Source organism: Bison bison, unplaced genomic scaffold (genome assembly GCF_000754665.1).
Source record: "Bison bison bison isolate TAMUID 2011002044 unplaced genomic scaffold, Bison_UMD1.0 scf7180017864460, whole genome shotgun sequence".
In the NCBI taxonomy this organism is placed as follows: Eukaryota; Metazoa; Chordata; class Mammalia; order Artiodactyla; family Bovidae; genus Bison; species Bison bison.
Window position 1 is genome coordinate 1,053,770 of NW_011495022.1, and position 22,275 is coordinate 1,076,044.

General features: G+C 38.2%; 1 protein-coding gene across 1 annotated transcript in view; it reads left to right on the forward strand.

Moving 5' to 3' along the window:
* ZNF385B (zinc finger protein 385B) overlaps nucleotides 1-22,275 on the forward strand; it is a 491,913-nt gene that overhangs the window by 109,800 nt on the left and 359,838 nt on the right. Inside the window, exons 2-3 of the mRNA XM_010859745.1 lie at nucleotides 7,209-7,360; nucleotides 8,061-8,381. Of these exons, the coding sequence (XP_010858047.1) occupies nucleotides 8,063-8,381 (319 nt within the window). The 5' untranslated portion in view covers nucleotides 7,209-7,360; nucleotides 8,061-8,062. The remainder of the gene's footprint in view (nucleotides 1-7,208; nucleotides 7,361-8,060; nucleotides 8,382-22,275) is intronic.

Genomic DNA, 22,275 nt, shown 5'->3' on the forward strand with positions numbered 1-22,275 from the left:
CTTCTCCAACACCACAGTTCAAAAGCATCAATTCTTCAGCACTCAGCTTTCTTTATAGTCCAGCTCTCACATCCATACATGACTACTGGAAAAACCATAGCCTTGACTAGACGGACATTTGTTGGCAAAGCAATGTCTCTTCTTTTTAATATACTGTCTAGGTTGGTCATAACTTTCCTTCCAAGAAGTAAGCATCTTTTAATTTAATGGCTACAATCACCATCTCCAGTGATTTTGGAGCCCAGGAAAATAAAGTCAGCCACTGTTTCCCCATCTATTTGCCATGAAGTGATGGGACCGGATGCCATGATCTTAGTTTTCTGAACTTTAAACTTAGTTTTCTTGAGCTTTAAGCCAACTTTCTCACTATCCTCTTTCACTTTCATCCAGAGCCTCTTTAGTTCTTCACTTTGCACCATAAGGGTGGTGTCATCTGCATATCTGAGATTATTGATATTTCTCCTGGCAATCTTGATTGCATCTTGTGCTTCCTCCAGCCCAGTGTTTCTAATGATGTACTCTGCAAATAAGTTAAATAAGCAGGGTGACAATATACAGCCTTGACGAACTGCTTTCCCTATTTGGAACAGTCTGTTGTTCCATGTCTAGTTCTAACTGTTGCTTCTTGAGCTGCATACAGATTTCTCAAGAGGCATGTCAGGTGGTCTGGTATTCCCATCTCTTTCAGAATTTTCCACAGTTTATTGTGATCCACACAGTCAAAGGCTTTGGCATAGTCAGTAAAGCAGAAATAGATGTTTTTCTGGAACTCTTCTGCTTTTTCGACGATCCAGCAGATTTTGACTATTTGATCTCTGGTTCCTCTGCCTTTTCTAAAACTGGTTTGAACATCTGGAAGTTCATAGTTCATGTATTGCTGAAGCCTGGCTTGGAGAATTTTGAGCATTACTTTACTAGTGTCTGAGATGAGTGCAATTGTGTGGTAGCTTGAGCATTCTTTGGCATTGCCTTTCTTTGGGATTGGAATGAAAACTTACCTTTTCCAGTCATCTGGCCCTTGCTGAGTTTTCTAATTTTGCTGATATACTGAGTGCAGCACTTTCATAGCATCATCTTTCAGGATTTGAAATAGCTCAACTGGAATTCCATCACCTCCACTAGCTTTGTTCGTAGTGATGCCTTCTAAGGCCCACTTGACTTCACATTCCAGGATGTCTGGCTCTAGGTGAGTGATCACACCATCCTGATTATCTTGGTTGTGAAGATCTTTTTTATACAGTTCTGTGTATTCTTGCCACCTCTTCTTAATATCTTCTGCTTCTGTTAGGTCCATACCAGTTCTGTCCTTTATTGAGCCCATCTTTGCATGAAATATTCCCTTGGTATCTCTAATTTTCTTGAAGAGATCTCTAGTCTTTCCCATTCTATTGTTTTCCTCTATTTCTTTGCATTGATCTCTGAGGAAGGCTTTTTATCTCTCCTTGCTATTCTTTGGAACTCTGCATTCAGATGGTTATATCTTTCCTTTTCTCCTTTGCTTTTTGCTTCTCTTCTTTTCACAGGTATTTGTAAGGCCTCCTCAGATAGCCATTTTGCCTTTTTTCATTTCTTTTTTTTGGGGGATGTTCTTGATCCCTGTCTCCTGTGCAGTGTCATGAACCTCCATCCATAGTTCATCAGGCACTCTATCAGATCTAGTCCCTTAAATCTATTTCTCACTTCCACTGTATAATCATAAGGGATTTGATTTAGGTCATTCCTGAATGGTCTAGTGGTTTTCCCCACTTTATTCAATTAAGTCTGAATTTGGCAATAAGGAGTTCATGATCTGAGCCATAGTCAGCTCCCGGTCTTGTTTTTGCTGACTGTATAGAGCTTCTCCATCTTTGGCTGCAAAGAACGTAATCAATCTGATTTTAGTGTTGGCCATCTGGTGATGTCCATTTGTAGAGTCTCCTCTTGTGTTGGTGCATCACCAAAAACCAAATGTTAAAATGTCAGTCTTTCCCTAAGGTTAAAGCCCAATACCGTCATTCAAAATGACTTTTGAGATATGGAAGCAGAAAATTGTATCACATAATAAATTTAAGTATTATTGAACTACTATCTCTTTGAGGTAATAATTTTGATCTCTCCAACCTAGAGTTTGAACTCACGTCTCCTGCATTGCAGGCAGGTCTTTGCCAGCTGAGCCACAAGGGAAGCCCAAGAATACTGGAGTGGGTAGCCTATCCCTTCTCCAGCAGATCTTCCCAACCCAGGAGTTGAACCAGATTCTTCTGCATTGCGGGTAAATTCTTTCCCAGCTGAGCTATCAGGGAAGCCCATCATATAATAAATTTAAATATTATTTAATTATTATCTCCTTGAGGTAATAGTTTTGAGGTAACAATGCTGGCCTTTTGCTTTATTCTCAGAAAGTGAGAAGAATCCAAAGTAGGATTTTTTCCCCAAAATGATTCATTCCCTAATGGAATTAAATAAATAAAAGCTAAATATTGTGCTTAAAGATGATTAGTTTTACATCATGAAAGCAAATACAGCACATATCTACAAAGTTTAGAATCATGATATAATCTAATTTCTATCATTATTTGATTTATCAGATAATAAATATTTATACCTCCAAATAAGTACATATTCTTATTGTTCATATTGTTCTTATTGTTCATATTCTTATTGTACATATTCTATATTTTTATAGAACTAGTGCTGGATTTAGTTGTCAATTTCTCTATTTAACTGATTGAAATATTTCAGTAATTATTTTTGTATAAAATTAACAGTTTCATTATTAACACTAATTATTGTAACTTTTTATTCTTGCAATAAAACATGCATTTTTTACTTCTGATAGAATCTCAGTGTATAAAGCATATAAGGATATTTTCAATTCTAGTTTCATTTGAAATGCAAATATATATATTTGGAATTGATCTTCTGGCACTAAGAGTAAAACACAATCCTTGTTCTCATTATTGACATTGTGATACTATTTGTGCATAATGGTAACTTGAACATCTCAGAAGATTAGTGATGTCAGCAAAGATATTGATCTACATAGACATACAACTATTGGGTCTTCTAAAAGCCAAGACCAGTTTAACTAGCAGGTCTTGTTTGAAGCTGTACTTCAGCTGAATTAATCATAGCAACTCTTTCATTTTACTAAAGGTTTATGGAGCATCTTCTAAGTGCTAGGCTTCTAGCTGGTTTAAGATACAGCAATAATGAATGAGCATAAACTAACCTTGTTTTACTTATCTTTAGGTAACTCAAATGCCCCAGTCTATTTACCCTTCACATTAGCTTATCCAAAATAGTTCAAATCTCTACTCTACTTGGGGTAAGAATTCCAGTATTTTACCAGTTTGCCCTTCTTGCATGATTTTTTTTGAATTCCTGAGATATCCCAAGCTAGTGGTTAATTGACATCTTAACTAGCTGTCTGGTTCTAGACCATGCATCATTCTTTTGCCAGTCACTGACATCCTTAAGCCCCTTGCTGCTGTTCTCCCATGGATGTCTTTAACCTCAGGTATCATTTCAGACTCTCACACAATTTCCTCATCAGCTGTGATGTTTGCATGATTTCACTGATGACTTCAGAATTTTTTTTAAAAAAGGCAACACAGAGAATTTGACAGTTGTTCCTGGATATTAAAATTCTCTGAGTTCACAGACCAAAGCCCTCCATAGGCATTCTCTCTTGTTCAGCATTCTCTGCCTAGTCTCAGGCTTGTCTCTGTCTCAGGAATCAGTTTACCTCCCCACAAATGGAATATCTGGAACAAGTTTCTCATCCCTGCATACAGGTCCCCTGTTCCCCAGGCCCAGAGGCAGTCACAGGCTGTATCTACTTCCTGCTCCCATCAATCTTGTAGTAAGACTCACAGTGGAACAATATTTCCCTTTTGTGGTAATCCTACCCTTCAAAAAAGTGTGGTCTCTCCATAAAATATTCATGACAAGAGCAGTAAGCAGTACTTTCCCTAAAGATGAGTTTATGAACCTGAGATGATCCCCAGTTCGGTATAGTGTAACAGTATAGTACAATTTGAAATTCAGCGATCTCAGGCCATTCTTGTTTCTAAGGTAAGATGTATTTACATTCTTCCTGTGGCCTCCAGTCTTTACCTCCGAATCAGCTGCTTTTTGTTTAAATGTATTACAAAAGACAATTGGATAGCTACACAGGTTAGGGCCAGTTTTAGAGAAAGTTGTTAAGTATAAAATTTCCTGACATGCTGCATCTTGGTTATTTAAAAATCACTCTTTAATTGCAACCCACTCCAGTACTATTGCCTGGAAAATCCCATGGACGGAGGAGCCTGGTAGGCTACAGTCCATGGGCTCGCAAAGAGTCGGACACAACTGAGCGACTTCACTTCACTTTTAGATAGTCACTGACTATCCCATCAGGGCTTCCACGATGGCTCAGCAGCAAAGAATCTGCCTGCAGTGCAGGAGACGCAGGATGCGGCATGGGTTTGATCCCTGGGTTGAGAAGATCCCCTGGAGGAAGAAATGACAACCCACTCCAATATTCTTGCTTGGAAATTCCATGGACAGAGGAGCCTGGTGGGCTACAGTCCATAAAGTTGCAAAGAGTCGGACATGACCAAAGCGACTGATCATGCACACGTGACTATCCCATCCTGTCTTTTCCCCCAAAGCAGTAACTCAAGAACAACTTTCTTATTCCTTCTCCTGTACCAAAATATCTTACTCTGTCATGAATGTTAAATGCTTGGCCATCTAACCTGATAAAATAGTACAAAAAAGACATAGAATACTTGGTCTGATTGTCTTGGCCTCTCTCACCTTCTGAGTAAGCCCGCCAGACTATCCAGAGCAGAGCACTGCCCACAGCTGTTTAAAATTGGATAGCTCTCAAGGTCCTTCTCCCCTATGCAAGTGAAGCATGTAATTTAAGATAGTCTGATAAAAACACTTTAAAATAGAAAGTGGGATTTTTTTTCTTTTCTTTTACTTAAACTATTACCTTCCCCTTAGTCCAAAAGATGACATTATAAATGTTTTCACCACACGTAGCTTAGAAATTATATCATCTCAGACCAAAAGTAGATGCTGAGACTCTGATACCTTGCTTCAATACTCCCTCTAGGTCCTTTTCCCCAAACCTCTGGAATTAAATATATTCTGGTTGCAAGTGGCTGTTAACAGGAGCTGAACTTATTTTTCTCCTAAGAGGGAAGAAGTGTGGTGAAGCCAGCACAGGACTAATCAACTGGGACTTGATGGACAGAACGCACACTCTACCCCCAGGCATTGTGTCCTCCCTAGAGCGGTCCACAGACACGGTGTTGGAGGCTGGGGAGATGGTCTGTAAATGAGAAAGTAAAGTAGGGATCAAAGTTATACAGTGTTCTGGCATTATGCAGAGGTTACAAGGGAATTCTAGAACAGCCATTTATTTCATTTTAAAGGTACCTTTCTTGCCACTTAAAACATATGTAAATAAATCTAAAGCACAACTTATTTCTTGGACAAATGACAATCAGAAAGCATTGGTATCTTTTATAATACAAAGAAGTCATTTTTTAGATTTCAGATTTAAAAGGGAGCATATGATGTATGTCCTGTTTATGTGAAATACCATGCATTAATTAGGAACATGGGCAAGTCCACCGACCTTCAGATAAGTTAAACTTTCAGATGTAAGTGTCATCATTCCCCAGCTGAGTCAAATATATTCATTGCTTGAGGTGAAATTTAACATTTAGATTTCAATGATTCAATGAAATGATGCCTGACCTCACTTTGCAAAGTTAAAAAGTTATTGGTTTTCCTTATGTTTTACAATAGATTAGTTTTCTAAGCAAGGCATAATATTTTAATGACAAGTTTATTTTCAAAATTATTTTTTTTATCATTTAGTTCAGTAATTCTTATGATAAATTTTAATATTATAGGATAGGGTACAAAGTAATATGTTTGAACACAACTTTTATATGGCACTAATATTTTCTAAAGTTTTATGTGGAAAACGGCTTTGTGACACCATAGCATTTTTGATTTAAGGACTAAAGCAAAAAATATTGATATATGGGCAATTCAAATCACATTTCAATTATAACGGAATTATTTTTTGTAACTCAGTTATAGGAATTGCTTAAACCTGATTTTTGTGTAGTCTGAATAGATTTTAAGGAAGAAAATGGTCTATTTGGAGAGCTGAAAGGAATAGATTCATTTGGAAAGTTCTGTGAAATAGAGTTCCTTAAATTGGTGGCATCAGGGTAAAGTATTTATGAACCAAAGAGGTTTGACACATCAAAATTAGTAACATTCTAACAGTTCTCTGAAGGTTATGGTTTGGCACATGGTATAATGCATATGCTGCTAAGTCACTTCAGTCGTGTCCGACTCTGCGACCCCAGAGACGGAAGCCCACCAGGCTCCCCCGTCCCTGGGATTCTCCAGGCAAGAACACTGGAGTGGGTTGCCATTTCCTTCTCCAATGCATGAAAGTGAAAAGCGAAAGTGAAGTCGCTCAGTCGTATCTGAAAGGTGTGTGAGTGTAAAGAAGTTCTTGGCATACTGTATACATGAAATCAATATCTCTATGGTCATACCTTGAACTATAATTTATTTTCTGAATTTTAAACATTTAACTGGCGAAACATGGACTAGTTTTTAGTTGTTTCTCCCTAGAGCTGCAAGCCAAATTGGATCCATCAGCTGCTTAGACCAGTATCTTGGGAGTTTTTCTCACAGGCAGACTCCCTCACAAGCTACGATCCTCCCTTTGTCTGAACACTTCATCCCTCATAGCATGCTAAGGTCCACCTCAGCCATTTCTTTTTCATGGATACCCCTTTCCCTTAGTTTTTGCCCAAATATTCTTGAATATCATTCTTCTCTTTCCTCTATGAGAGTATCTTTTTCTTTATTTTAGTTGAGAACCAAAAACATTGTAATAGTCACACTGATATGTACAAAACACGAGTAATATTGGTATTAACTAAAATGAAAAAATTGCATATGTTAAAGTGGAACTGAACAAAATAAAAAGCCAAGGCTATCTTCATTACCCAAGGTTCTTCAGGTACGGGAAAGGCTCCTTTAAAATCTTTACTTAGATTATAATTTATCATTTTATCCTTATCTAGATAAATGAAAATCAGCACTTAAACCAAATTTTATCTTAGTCTGTTTTACTTTTTTCTGTTTTTCAATTATTGGATTACCATATATCATATTTCTATTATTTTGTATTTCAGATGTTCTGCATTTCAGCCTCATCAAAGACTAAATTGATGTTTATGGGCTAATCTGGACACCTAAAAACAATTTGTTTCACTTCATCTATAAGAAAATATGTTCAGCTTCTCACTGGCTGACTTATAAAGGGGCTTTTGGAATACAACCCAATGTAAGTTTCAGACATAATGTGTGTTAGTCTCTGTTGTTCCCCTCCTCCCCAAGTTAGAGCATGGATTTGTTGGCAGGTGTGGGGGGGGGGTGTGCGTGCACTATATATGCCTCTGTGTCTACACGTATCCTTTCTGACAGTATGGATTCATAGCATCCTTTATCCTTTCCTTAAACAGGTATTTGAATGTCTGTTATGTGAAAGGTGCAGTTCTAGGCCCAAGGGATATCCAGAAATGAGGTTTATGCCCTGCTGCCCCCAGAGTTCACACTCTGTTGGGGAAACAAACTTAAACCAAATAAGTACACACATACATATGAAGTGCACAGGGTGAGAGGTATTCTGCAGGGAGCTCACATAGCACATGTAGACAGGAATCTGCTTATTTCCGGGGTCAGATAACTTTCCCGAGAGAGTAATGCACCAGCTAAGGTCTCTGGGTAGGCAGGAGTTAAAAGGGCAAAAGAATTGAGAGGTGATGGGAGAAGGAGACAAGGATGGAGAGGAGAATGCTCCAGACAGAGGGAGCACATGTGCAAAGATCATGTCTGCTCAGTTAACTACTTTGGGTGATTTTTTCCAAGCATGACTAATGAGTAGCTGGGAGACTTTAGCTTAAACCATACCATGAAAACTAATCATAATCATGCTAGAAAATAAGAAGGCATATATTTTACAAGCATTTGTACTTTTTTTTAAGGTATGAAGTATTCCTTAAGCCCTGACAACTACTCTGAAGATGGAATTATGAATATGGCAACTTTTCTAAGGGGCTTTGAAGAAAAAGGGATAAAGAACGACAGGCCTGAGGACCAGCTGAGTAAAGAGAAAAAGAAAATTCTCTTCTCCTTCTGTGAGGTGTGCAACATCCAGCTAAACTCTGCAGCCCAGGCCCAGGTCCATTACAATGGCAAATCTCACCGCAAGCGAGTCAAGCAGCTGAGTGATGGACAGCCCTCATCCCCAGCCCAGGGCTCCGGGCCGCCACCCCCAGCCAGCCCCAGTACCCACACCAGCACAGGTAGGTAGGGGCTTGGGGCCCCATTTCCTGCTGGGAGAAATGCTTCCGCTCTAGAAAATGAAGGATTAAGAGCATGGCTTATCTTTCACCTTAAAACTACTGCCACAATGTATATTCTTCTTCCTACAGGTAAAATCCAAGAGCTGTTTGTTACTTCTCAGAATACATTTTAAAATTGCTATTAATCTATATTATACTAGGCACAAATATATAATATATATATATACACACACATACACACAAATATATACACACACACACTCAATTTGTATGTTGGATTGTAGGCTTAATTCTATATCTCCATAGTATGAAAACATTCTTTGACATATTTTGAAATGTGTTTCAAATGGATGGTGATGTCCACTTTTTCTCCTCTCTGCAAAATGAGGCTTTCTTTTGTCTCCTTCCTCTGCTTTCCATTGAGTAGCATACTATTAGATTGTATATAAAAAGCTCCAGCTTTATTTATAACACCCTGCGATGCAGGAAAGGAACATTCATCTTGTGTGCTACAAGCCTTATATTCTTTTTGGGAGTTGGCAGCAGCATGCCGGCTGTGTTCTAACAATGGGAACAGGCATTGCCAAAACCAACAAGGCTTACCTCTGAGGCCCAGTGCCATGGCAAGCTCTTTCCCTCCTCTTGCCTCTCACCCTTTCCTGTGGGCTGGGCAGAGGTGGAGGCTTAGGGATTTTCTCATTCCTGAATCTGCCCAGATTTCTTCACAGTCTTACAAATCCTTTGTCCTCAGGCAAGGCTGCCTCCTCCCTATTGCTGGTCTTTGGGTAGCCTCATGTGTGACACAGCTAAAGAAAATGTGAAGTGTACTGTTTTCCATGGTGAAGATTTCTACAGAAAGTAGGTACCCTCCACAGGATTACCTGGGAGGCCAGAATAATCCTCCTCCTAAAAGTGGGAGAAAGCTCCAAATTCCTCTCTAGCAAGTGTTTGCTTTGGTCATGAAGCTTCAACTTGAAGAGAGGTGCTGGGGTACTGCCCTTTGTTGAAATTTCACTTGGTGCCATTATATAGTGTTTGATTTCATGAAGTTATATCATGATCCACATTGAGCTCCAGCAAAAATGGCTTGTGTGTGTTTGCTGTAAAGTAATCAGTTTTGTATTTCGAGCTAAACCTAAGTGCTGTTTACCCAGTATATGATTTAATTTCATTATTTTCCTCAGTCAATATTTATCATATTGGGAAAGAATTTATAGGAACTTACAGGATTACACAGTTATTATAATGTGCTGTGCTTAGTTGCTCAGTCGTGTCTGACTCTTTGTGACCCCATGGACTGTAGCCCACCAGGCTCCTCTGTCCATGGGGATTCTCCAGGCAAGAATATTAGAGTGGGTTGCCATGCCCTCCTCCCGGGGATCTTCCCAACCCAGGGATGAACCCAGGTCTCCCACACTGCAGGTGGAACCTTTACCATCTGAGCCACCAGAGAAGCCCCTTATTATAATTGGGAAAGATTACTTTTCTGTTTTCTATTTACTTATTATGATGATAATTTTTATAAATATTTGCAGATGCATTAATGTATCTGTATTTACGTATTAAAAACATAGTTGGTATTGTTGAAGCTGAAACTCCAATACTTTGGCCACCTGAAGCGAAGAGCTGACTCATTGGAAAAGACCCTGATGCTAGAAAAGATTGAGGGCAGGAGGAGAAGGGGACAACAGAGGATGAGAAGGTTAGATGGCATCACTGACTCAATGGACATGAGTTTGAGTAAACTCCAGGAGTTGGTGTTGGACAGGGAGGCCTGGCGTGCTGCGGTTCATGGGGCAAAGAGTTGGACATGACTGAGCGACTGAACTGAACTGAACTGAGGGTAAAAACTGATGACTCTCTTGTATCTAAATCAGAGGGTAAATAACCCTGAATCCAATATCTGTGTTTGAATGGAGGTTAACCTGTGGTTTCTAAAAGAAGTAATATTAGTAGATAACATTCATGGAACATTTTCTGTGGAGTATATTTTGTCCCTAAGATAAGAACCTTATAGGAATTTTCTCATTTAATCTTCTCATGAACCCTGAGGTAGGTACTAAGATGATTCCTAACTTACAGAATAGGAACAGAGGTGCAGAGATAAAATGTATTCAGGGTTTTACAGCATGGAAATGGCAGATTAGAGTTCCAACCATATTTAAGGCATAGTGAGGCCATAATTCTTCATCACTACTTTGCTGCTGTCTTCTACCATGTGATAAACTCAGATTACATTCAGACCCATGTGCTGTAATATATTTGTGGTCACAAATGGTTACTATCATGGTAAACTACCTCTCTAATGGGTTTTGAAAACAGATATTTAAAGCTCCAATTCATGAATTTTTCCATCTTTCTCTCATGCTAATGAAATTATCCAGCTGATATAAAATACATTTAGTTAAGATGTATACAGATTATGGATAATATTCTATAAATAAAACATAGCTCATTAGTATAACACAGTATATTAATATATAGTAAAATGGGTGAGAAAATGAGATAGCTTTTCAAGTTTTATATTAGGCAGAAAGGAATGTTTTCGTTTACTGATAATATAGTCATTTATTCAGAAGATTTGGGTTTAGCATGTGATGAAGGCAAGTCACTTTAACATCTGAAAGTGGTTAGTATTAATCCTCCCATCTGAAAAAAAGTGAGGATAATAATGTCTCCTCTTTGAAATAGAAATTGGACATAGATGTATGTACAAAGATGATTATGATGATCTATAATTTAAAAATATAAACTGTATCCTGAATGTCCAATAGAAAAAAGGTTAAATACATATTATTACAAGATGATTGATACAGGCCATAGTCACTAAAAGTCATATTTAATGTAACCCAGTGAAAGGGGAGGAGAAGGCAATGGCACCCCACTCCGGTACTCTTGCCTGGAGAATCCCATGAATGGAGGAGCCTGGTGGGCTGCAGTCCATGGGGTCGCTAAGAGACATGACTGAGTGACTTCACTTTCACTTTCCTGCATTGGAGAAGGAAATAGCAACCCACTCCAATGTTCTTGCCTGGAGAATCCCAGGGACGGGGGAGCCTGGTGGGCTGACGTCTATGGGGTCACACAGAGTCGGACACGACTGAAGTGACTTAGCAGCAGTGAAAGGGGAAACTGCCCATGGTCTCATGCCAAGTGAAACAACAGGCCCTAGAGTGGAATATACCTTAGTGCTGCTGTGTGTGCACGTTATTGTTTAGAGTCTCAACTCAATGAAGAGCAAGCCTGGCATGGTTTGATTTATTTCCAGGCCCTTTCCTCAGCTTTGACCAGTTGACTATCTATTTCCCACTGGAATTATGGAGGTGTGGGGGAGGTGGCCTTGCCCTACAGCCTTGACAAAGTTGTGGGCTATTCTTGGTGCATGCATGCGTGCATGCCTAGTTGCTCAGTCGTGTCTGACTCTTTGTGACCACATGGACTGCAGCCCTCCAGGCTACTCATTTAGGTAATTGCTATTCTAGTTGTGGGTCACAGATGCTCCTAGCAGAACCTGTGGGTGAAGAGCTCCCTTCGGTCCCATAGACATGGGCAGTCCCTGAGATTTAGCTGTTATCTTCCAGCTTACCCTAAGTTGGTAGCAAAAGACTATTCCCCCTCTGTGTGTGCCTCTTTCTCCCACACTGAGTTATCCCTGGCAAGGTTGTATCCTCCTCTCTCATCTGTGTGCCAGTTCTTGGGGCTTGAGGGCGTGTGCAGAATCTACCTGACAACTAACATTCTTCTTGAAAACCTAGAGCTACTGGGCCAGGCAGGTAGAGGTGGGGTAGCTGAAGGTGGGGGCTTCCCTCCACATTTCTCTTACCTGCTCAGGTGGCACAGGGGAGGCTGGCAATTCCACTGACAAATCAGGTACTTCATCAGGGAACAAAATGCCAAGCTCCCCTTTGTCCTCGTCTCTTGGCTTTAGGGGCTTACACTTATCCCTCAAAAGCAAAAGATACACTGGAGTCCTAATCCCTAGTACTTCAGGATGTGACCTTATTTGGAGATAGAAATCTTTACAAAGAAAATTAAATTAAAACAAGGTCATTAGTGTTGACTCTAGTCCAGTATGACTGGTGTCCTTATAAAAAGGGGAAATCTGGGTTGAGAGACAGGTGCATACATAGGGAAGATGATGTGAAAACACAGGGAGAAGGGAATCATCTTCACACTGAGGGGCCTGGAACTGGCCCTTCCGTCAACAAGAACCCATCCTGCAGTACCTTCATTTTAGATTCCTGGCCTCCAGAACTGTGAGATGATAAATCTGTATTGTTAAGCCACCCAGTCTGTGGTACTTTGTTAAAACAGCCCAAGCAGATTAACACAGGGAGGAAAATAGAAGCATGTCTCCTCCCTAGAGGAGAGTTGTAGACATAGCCTTCCAACAACTGTTAACTTCAGAGGGAGCTTCCTCTTCTCTCTGTTGGTCTTGTTATGGTTTGGGGGTTGGCAGGTTATGTGTGGGGTGCACAGGGTGGCTAGCTGGGACTTGAGCCATTTTTCTGAATAAGAGGTGACTGACCCTCAACCACTGGCAGTTCTCTCACTAAATATAGAATTTAGTCTGTTCCTTTTGGAAGAACAGAAGATGCTTAGAGTGTACCTAAAACTATTTTAGAATACTCTGGGCTACAGAAGGAAGAATTAGAGGGGAAGCAAAAGAGCTTAAATAACTTTGTGTGAGAAGGATCTCTATGCCTTTCCCCTTCCAGAACCAAGGAGAGGTGGAAGTAACAGAGAACCACAGATAACTCTTGGTTTTGGACAAAAGGGTTGCAGGCTTCTATCCCTCGAACGGTCCACAAAGGCTGGTGTTCCTGGTCCCTAGCAAGGTGAGCAGGTGGACCAGAAGCAGTCTTCCGACTGCCTGTGAGCCTAGTGAGCCCAGAGGCTGCTGGATGAGCCTGGGAACCACAGAGGAGCTCCTGAGAGGAGCAAGGAAGCAGCTTTTCCAGCGTCTGGGATTGGAGCAGTGGCAATGGAATGTTTCCCACGTACCATGAGCAAAGTGCAGGCCTACCTGAAGGTCCCTCATAGTTGTTAACAAGGGAACACCCTCACAGGGCCAGAAGATAGATACCAGACAGAAAGCAAAATCTCTCAGCAGATGCCTGTGTGCAGAAGTGACAACCAGGCCATAACCTCTCGTGTCTGAGCCTTGGCACTATGTAATCCTGTAAGCACCCTCTGTTCCCGACTCCAAATCGAGATGTAACTTCCGGGAAAGAGGTACCCCATACTGCCTGAGAGCCAGTTTCTGTTACCACATGTGATAAGTTTTGTAAGAAAGTAAAAACCCCATGGACTGTAGCCTACCAGGCTCCTCTATCCATGGGATTTTCCAGCCAAGAGTACTGGAGTGGGTTGCCATTTCCTTCTCCAGAAGATCTTCCCAACCCAGGGATCGAACCTGGGTCTCCTGCATTGTAGACAGATGCTTTACCATCTGAGCCACCAGGGAATTTATCATTAGCAGGTTTACCTTTAAAGGTTGACCAAAGGAAGTTTTTAAAATAGAAAGGACATGATAAAAGAATAAACCTTAGAGCTTCAGGAAGGAAGAAACAACTGAAAAAGCAGAAATAAACATTGTAAAGCAATTATACTTCAATAAAAATTAAACAGAGAAAAAGCCAAAATATAGGTGCATACAATAACTGTATCAGTAAGGGTTCTCCAGAGAAGCAGCATCAATAGGGTGTGTGTGTGTGTGTGTGTGTGTGCACACGTGCACATGTGCACACATACATATATAAGAATATTTATTAAATATTCTTTAATTATTCTAGAATTATGAAAAAAATGTGAAAGTAGTTCTCCATGACTTCTTTTTCTCTAAAAAAGTTAAGGTGATCTCAAAATGTTGGAGAAATAAACACAAGAAACTTGAGGCTAGTTTCATGGCTCAAGTGATCATGGAGGCTGACAAGTCCCAAGATCTGCAATCAAAAAGCAAGAGACCCAATAGATCTGATGGTGTAGTTTCAGTCCAAAAACTGGCAGGCTTGAGATCAGGAAAAACTGCTGTTTCAGTTTAAGTTGGAAGGCAAGAAAAAATTGATAGCCCAGGTTGAAGGCAGTCACGTAGGAGGAATTCCCTCTTACTCAGGGGAAGGTCAGCCTTTTGTCCTATTCAGGCCTACAACTGACTGGATGAGACGCATCCATAAAGAAGGAGGAATTTGTTTTACTCAGTCTATAGATTCAAATGTGAAATTCAACGTGAATTGTAGTAATATCATTTTAGATCTATCTCCTAGAGTAGTGGAAATAAAAACAAAAATAAATGGGACCTAATTAAACTTAAAAGCTTTTGCATAGCAAAGAAAACCATAAATAAAATGAAAAGACAACCTACAGAATGGGTTGCAAATGATGTGACTGATAAGGGATTAATTTCCAAAATATATAAATAGCTCATACAGCTCAATTAAAACAAATAACCCAATCAAAACATGGGCAGAAGACCTAAATAGACATTTCTTAAAGAAAACATACAGATGACCAAAAGACACATGAAGAGATGCTAAACCTCACTGATTATTAGAGAAATGTAAATCAAAGCTACCTCACACCAGTCAGGATGGCCATCATCAAAAAGTTTGCAAATAATAAATATCAGAGAAGACGTGGAGAGAAAGGAACCCTCCTATACTGTTGGTGGAAATGCGAATTAGTACAACCATGATGGAGAACATTACGGAGGTTCCTTAAAAAACTAAAAACAAAGCTACCATGTGATACTGCAGTCTCAATCATGGACATATATCTGGAGAAAACCATAATTTGAAAAGATACATGCACCTCAGTGTTCATTGCAGCCTTGTTTATAGCAGCCAAGGCATGGAGGCAATCTAAAAGTTTCAGGTAATTGTGCTGTTACATGACACCTGAAATTTACATGATATTGGAATCAGCTATACTGTAATAAAAAATTTTTTAAATTATATTCAGTAAAGCCTTAATTTTAAAGTAATTGATTCTTTTAAAAAAATATGGCTGGCCTCAAGTTTCTTGTGTTTATTTCTCCAACATTTTGAGATCACCTTAACTTTTTTAGACAAAAAGAAGTCATGGAGAATACTTCCAAATTTTTTTCATAATTCTAGGTCTTTCCATAAGTTCCCGAAGGGAATCCATTGGATAAATCTCAGTCTAATTCCATGTTGTTGTTTTTTTTAATTTGGGGAATTATTCTTTTTCTAAGCTACTCCCTATGTTCTCTTTTCTCTGCTTAAAATTAATGCAAATGTGGACTTGTTTAATAATCCTTCAAAATTCATCAATCAACAGATTTGTGGGTAGTATATTTTACTGAAGGTTTGAAATCATGATGGAATTGGGTAGATATAGTATTATTAAATCATTTATATAACAAATCAATAAGAATTTATACAGTTACATATGCATACACATCTGAGTGTATATATGTTCATCCTAACTAAAGACATTCCTATAATGGAAATTTCTTATTTGCTAGCTTTTTCCAACATACTTCATGAGCCCTCTTTATTACTCTAACTGTGAGTCCTCTGTCATCGTGGTAAACACTAACTGCACAATGCAAGGAAGTACAGTCTGTTATGCAAGTTCATTCATATAGTTCTGGTTCAGAATGCTTCAGTGTTCTTCATTGCTTCCAGAATGAAATCTACATCTTACCTAACACACAATGTGAAATTCATCCAAAGACAAACTCACAGAAACACCCAGAATAACGTTTGACCCAATATCTGGGCATACTGTGACCCAGTCACATAAAATTAATCCTCACATTATTGTTTTTCTCATAAGCTTCTTAAATCATGTTTGATGACTGAAACAAAACTGATGATGCTCAATAAATTAATAATTAAAAGTGGGTAAATTAAAGGAGCCTAATGGAAGTAAAGTTTCTATACTTTCATTTGAAGTAGTTAAATGGTGATATTGATAGATTGTCATAATTACAGGTATTAAAATACCCATACTTATGATGGGTTGTAATATAATCAACCACTATGAAAATTTTAGAAAGCAATACAGTCAGCAGTCAGAGAGAATATAAATAAATTAAGGTGGAGTCCTAAAAAATGTTCAAATAACCCACAGGATAACCAAAAAAAAAAAAAAAAACAAGGAACATAAATGAGAACCAGAGGACATGAATAGAAAATAAATAATAAGATGTCAGACTTCGCACTAACATATGAATAATTACTTTATTATTTTTTTAATTTATTTATTTTAATTAGAGGCTAATTACTTTACAATATTGTATTGGTTTTGCCATACATCAACATGAATAATTACTTTAAATCCAGCTATATGCTGCTACAAGAAACTCACTTTACAGCCAATGATGTAAGTAGGCTGAAAGTAAAATAATGGAAAAGAATATGCCATGCAAACAGTAATTTTTAAAAGGCAGAATTACCTATATTAATATGTGATAAGGTAGACTTTAGAGCAAAGAAAATTACTAGCCACAAAGGTTGATATTACATTGTGATAAAAGGTTCAATCTGCTAGGAAGACATAATGATTCTAAATGTTCATATACCAAACACAAGTTTTAAAAATACTTGAAACAAAAACTTATAGAGCTGAAAGAAGAAATGCATAAATCCTCAATTGAAGACTTCAACACCTCTCTCACAACAACTGATAGAATTACTAGAGAGAAAATCATCAAGGGTATACAAGATCTGAACAACTCGACCAACCAACAGCATCTAACTCATTTATATAGCACTCTCAGTTCAGTTCCCAACAATAATAGAATACATTTTTTAAATCTCAAATTCCCATGGAATATTCACCAAGAGACACCATATTCTGGGCCATAAGACAAACCTTAACATATTGAAAAGAATTGTAATCATCCACAGTATGTTCCCTGACCATAATGAAATTAAACTGGAAATCTATAATAGAAAACCAACAGGAAAATTAAACAACATATTTCTTAAGTAATTCATGAGTGAAAGAATAAGACCCAAAGGAAATAAAATTATTTAAAATAATTTTAAAATATTTAATAAAATTTTTTGAAAATGAAAAACATTTTTAAATATCAAAAATATTAGAATGTTAATAAAGTAGCATTGAGAGGGAAATTTATAGTGCTCAATGCTTATTTTAGAAAATGAGAGAAGGGCTCCAATAAGTAAGCCCCTATTGTAAGGAAGAAAAGAAGAGAAAATATATCCCAAAGCAAGTAGAAAGAAATGATAAAAATCAAGAGCAGAAACCTCTGAAGTGAAAATAAGAGAGCATCAGAGAAAAATCAATAAAACAAAAAATTGGCTCTTTGAAAAAGATCAGTGAAGTTTACAAGCCTCTAATAAGACTGACGGGAGAAGGTGATGGTACCCCACTCCAGCGCTCTTGCTTGGAAAATCCCACGGACGGAGGAGCCTGGTGGGCTGCAGTCCATGGGGTCGCGAAGAGTCATACGTGACTGAGCGACTTCACTTTCACTTTTCACTTTCATGCATTGGAGAAGGAAATGGCAACCCACTCCAGTGTTCTTGCCTGGAGAATCCCAGGGACGGGGGAGCCTGATGGTCTGCCCTCTATGGGGTCTCACAGAGTTGGGCACGACTGAAGCGACTTAGCAGCAGCAGCAATAAGACTGACAAAGATGAAAATGAAAGAAAACACAGAATAGATGATATTACTACAGAATCTGCAGCTGTAGGATTCATAATTACAAAGCTCCCCAAAGGAAAGTTCTAGATCCGCATGGTTTTACTGGAAAATCATACTAAAATCCTACCTTTAAATAAAAGAACACCAATTATGCACAGTTTCTTTCAGAAAATAGAAGAGGAATAAACACTTCCCAATTTATTTTATGAGCAGAATTACCCTGATATCAAAACCAGACAAATAAAATACAGAAAAAGAAAACTACAGACTAGTATCTCTGATGAACTTAGACTGAAAAATTCTCAACAAAATATAAACAAACTGAATCCATCAATGCATAAATATAATTGTTTACCATGACCAAGTGAGATTATTCTACATGTGCATGACTGGTTCAACATTCGAAACTCAACAAATATGAAATACCATATCAACAGCTAAATAAGAAAATCATGTGGTTATATTGATTGTTGCAGTAAAAGCATTTGAGAAAACCCAACTCATTTTTGATAAAAACTCTCAGCAAGTTAAGAACAGAGGGGAATTGCCTCAATTTAATAATAAACATTTACAAAAAGTCTCAGCTAACATTATTTTTATTGTGAAAGATGGTTTTTTTCCTGAGATCAAGAGCAAGGTAATGATGTCCACTTACCTTTCTTTTATTCACCTTAGTACCTGAAATTCTGGGCACCATAGTAAGGCAAGAAAAAAATAAATAAAAGGCATACAGATTGGAAAGGAAGAAATAAAATTTTCTCTTTGCAGATGACATGATGGTCTATATATAAATCCCAAAGAATCTATGAAAGTTTACATGATAGACAACTAATAAAAACCAGTTGCATGTCTTTGTATATCACTTAAAATGAACATATAAAAACTTAAAAGTACAGTATCATTTATAATCACCCCCAAATAAAATACCAGTACTTAGATATATACTTTAAAAAAAAAAAAACATGTACAGAATCCATGTGCTGAAAATCACAAAATATTAGGAAAAGAAATCAAAGACCTAAATGAGTAGAGAAATATACCATGTTCATGGATTGGAAAACTCACCATAGTTAAAATGGCAGTTCTCCATAAGTTGATCTATATGTTTCATGCAATTTCTATCAGAACCCAGCAGGATTTATTGTAGACACAGGAGAGTTTACCTAAAATAATATAGCAAAGCACAGCTGTACAGCTAAAACAATCTTGACAAAGAAATAAAGTAGGAAAAAACCTCTGTCCAATATCAAGGCTTACTGTATAGCTGAAGTAATCAAAAGAGTGGTGGGGTTTTTTTTTTTGGTTGTTTGCTTTGTTTTGTGGAGGAATAGGGTCTTTCCTAGTGGCTCAAATGGTAAAGAATATGCCTATGATGCAGGAGACCCAGGTTCGATCCCTGGGTCAGGAAGTTCCCCTGGAGAAGTAAATGACAGAGCACTCCAGTATACTTGGTTGGAGAATTCCCAGGACAGAGGAGCCTGGTGGACTACAGTCCAGGGGGTTGCAGAGAGTCAGATATGACGGAGCGACTAACACATACACATACTGTGGAGTTATAGACACGTAGATCAATGGAAAAAACAAAAGTACAGAACCCAGAACTGTAGATCAACACAGATGTGCTTGATTGACTCTTGACAATTCAAAGTCAATTCAGTGAAGGAAAAATAGTCTTTTCAACAAATGATGCTGGAGCAATAGCACATCTATAAACAAAAGAAAAACAACCCCTAAGACAAACATTTACACCATATATAAAAATTAACCAAAATGGATCATAGATTTAAAGTAAAGCATAAAAATATCAAAACTTTTACAGATAAAATGGAAGAAGTTCTCTGGGACCTAGGCTTAGTCAAAGAGTTGTGACTTGACACCAAAAGCATGATCCAAAAAAGGGAAATTGATAAATTAGACTTCATTCAGAATTAAGAACTTCTGCTTGGTAAAATCCCATGGGAAGATAGTGAAAATATAAGCTACAGATGGTAGAAAATATTCACAAACTGCACATCCAACAAAGGATCTAGTCACATGAAGAACTCTCAAAACACAACAGTGGGGGGGGGGCGGGGGGAGCAAGTTCAATAAGAAATGGGCAAAAGTAGGAAGACAAAGTCCACTGAAGATTAATAGATAGAAATAAGTGCGTGAAAAGCTGTTCAACAGCATTAGTCATCAATGGAAGTGTGAAAATAAAACTCTAGATGAAAAATAAACTATTGATACTTGCAACAACTTGGATGAATCTCTAGGGAATTATGCTAGTGAAAAAAATCAATCGCACAAATTTATCAGTACATACTATAAATGCATTTATTTGTATAACATTCTTGACATGACAAAAGTTTAAAGGATAATTAGTGCTTCCTGAGTGTTATGGCTTCCCTTCCCTGATGGAGGGAAATGGATATGATTATAAAAGGTCAACGTGAGGGATCCTGTGGTGGTGGATTCGGGAATCTACACAGGTGATAAACACACACATATACATACACACATACACATGAATACAAATTGTTGTTGCTCAGTCCCTCAGTCATGTCTGACTCTTTGAGACACCAAGGACTGCAGCACGCCTGGCTTCCTTGTCCTTTATCATCTCCTGGAGCTTGCTCAAACTCGTGTCCATTGAGTTGGTGAGCCACCCAACTATCTCATCCTCTGTTGTCCCCTTCTCCTGCCTTCCATCTTTCCCAGCATCAGGGTCTTTTCCAATGGGTCAGTCTTTGCATCAGGTGGTCAAAGTATTAGAGTTTCAGCTTTAGCATCAGTCCTTCCAATGAACACCCAGGACTGATCTCCTTTAGAATGGACTGGTTGTATCTCCTTGCAGTCCAAGGGACTCTCAAGAGTCTTCTCCAACACCACACTTCGAAAGCATTAATTCTTCAGCACTCAGCCTTCTTAATGGTCCAATTCTCATATCCATACATGACTACTGGAAAAATAATAGCTTTGATTAGACAGACCTTTGTTGGCAAAGTAATGTCTCTTCTTTTTAATATTCTGTCTAGGTTGGTCATAGCTTTTCTTCCAAGGAGCAAGCGTCTTTTAATTTCATGGCTCTAGTCACCATGTGCAGTGATTTTGGAGACCCCCAAAATAAAATTTCTCACTCTTTCCATTGTTTCCCCATCTATTTGCCATGAAGTGATGGGACTGGATGCCATGATCTTCATTTTTTGAATGTTGAGTTTTAAGCTGGCTTATTCATTCTCCTCTTTCACTTTCATCAAGAGGCTATTTAGTTCCTCTTTGCTTTCTGCCGTGAGGGTGGTGTCTTCTGCATATCTGAAGTTATTGATATTTCTCCCAGCAATCTTGATTCCAGCTTCTGCTTCATCCAGCTTGGCCTTTCACATGATGTACTCTGCATGTAAGTTAAATAAGCAGAGTGACAATATATAGCCTTTCCAAATTTTGAACTATTTTTACTTGAAGTAAAACTGGGGAAATCTGCATAGGATTGGTAGATTGTATCCATGTCAGCATCCTGATTGTGATGTTATTCTATAGTTTTATAAAATTTTACATTCAGTGGTAGTGAGACAAAGTGCTCAAAGGAACTCCCTGTATTATTTCATATAACTGCCTATGAATCTTTAATTATCTCAATAAAAATTTCAGTTAAAAATTGTAATAAAGATATTACAATTCTAGTAGTATCATCAGATATAATAATGAACACAGATTTTGGGGTTTTTATTTTTAAAAATTATCAAGTAGCTACAGAGATTAATAAAATACAATCCCTTAAGTGTCAAGAGAGGTCAGATAAGGGAATGACAATGTGATATGCTGAGAACAATGACGATCTACAGATAATGTAAATGTGGCACAGAGAAAGGAATGGTCAACTTTGTAACAATCAGAGAAGGCTTCCTAGAGGATGTGATATTTGCAGTAAATTTTATAAAATGAGTTTCAGGTTATTCAAGGAAAAACAGCATTCCAGGTAGAGAGGGCAGCAATGTGAGTGCATATTGGGTGAGCTATAAATAGTTTTTTATTATTGGAATGAAGTATGTGTAGGGGGAAGGAAGGAACATCCATCTGGCAAAATATAAAAGAGTTGAAACAGGGAGAAGAGTCATCCTTGTCGCGTGGGGTCAGAGGCATAGGAAAAACATAGTTGCCCAAACACACATGTAAAGAAATCAGGGACAACTGGTGGAATTCAGAGCTTTTCTGAGTTCTCTTTTTATCCCACTCTGGTTTACATCAACCAGAAGCTTTCCCAACAAGTTCAGGT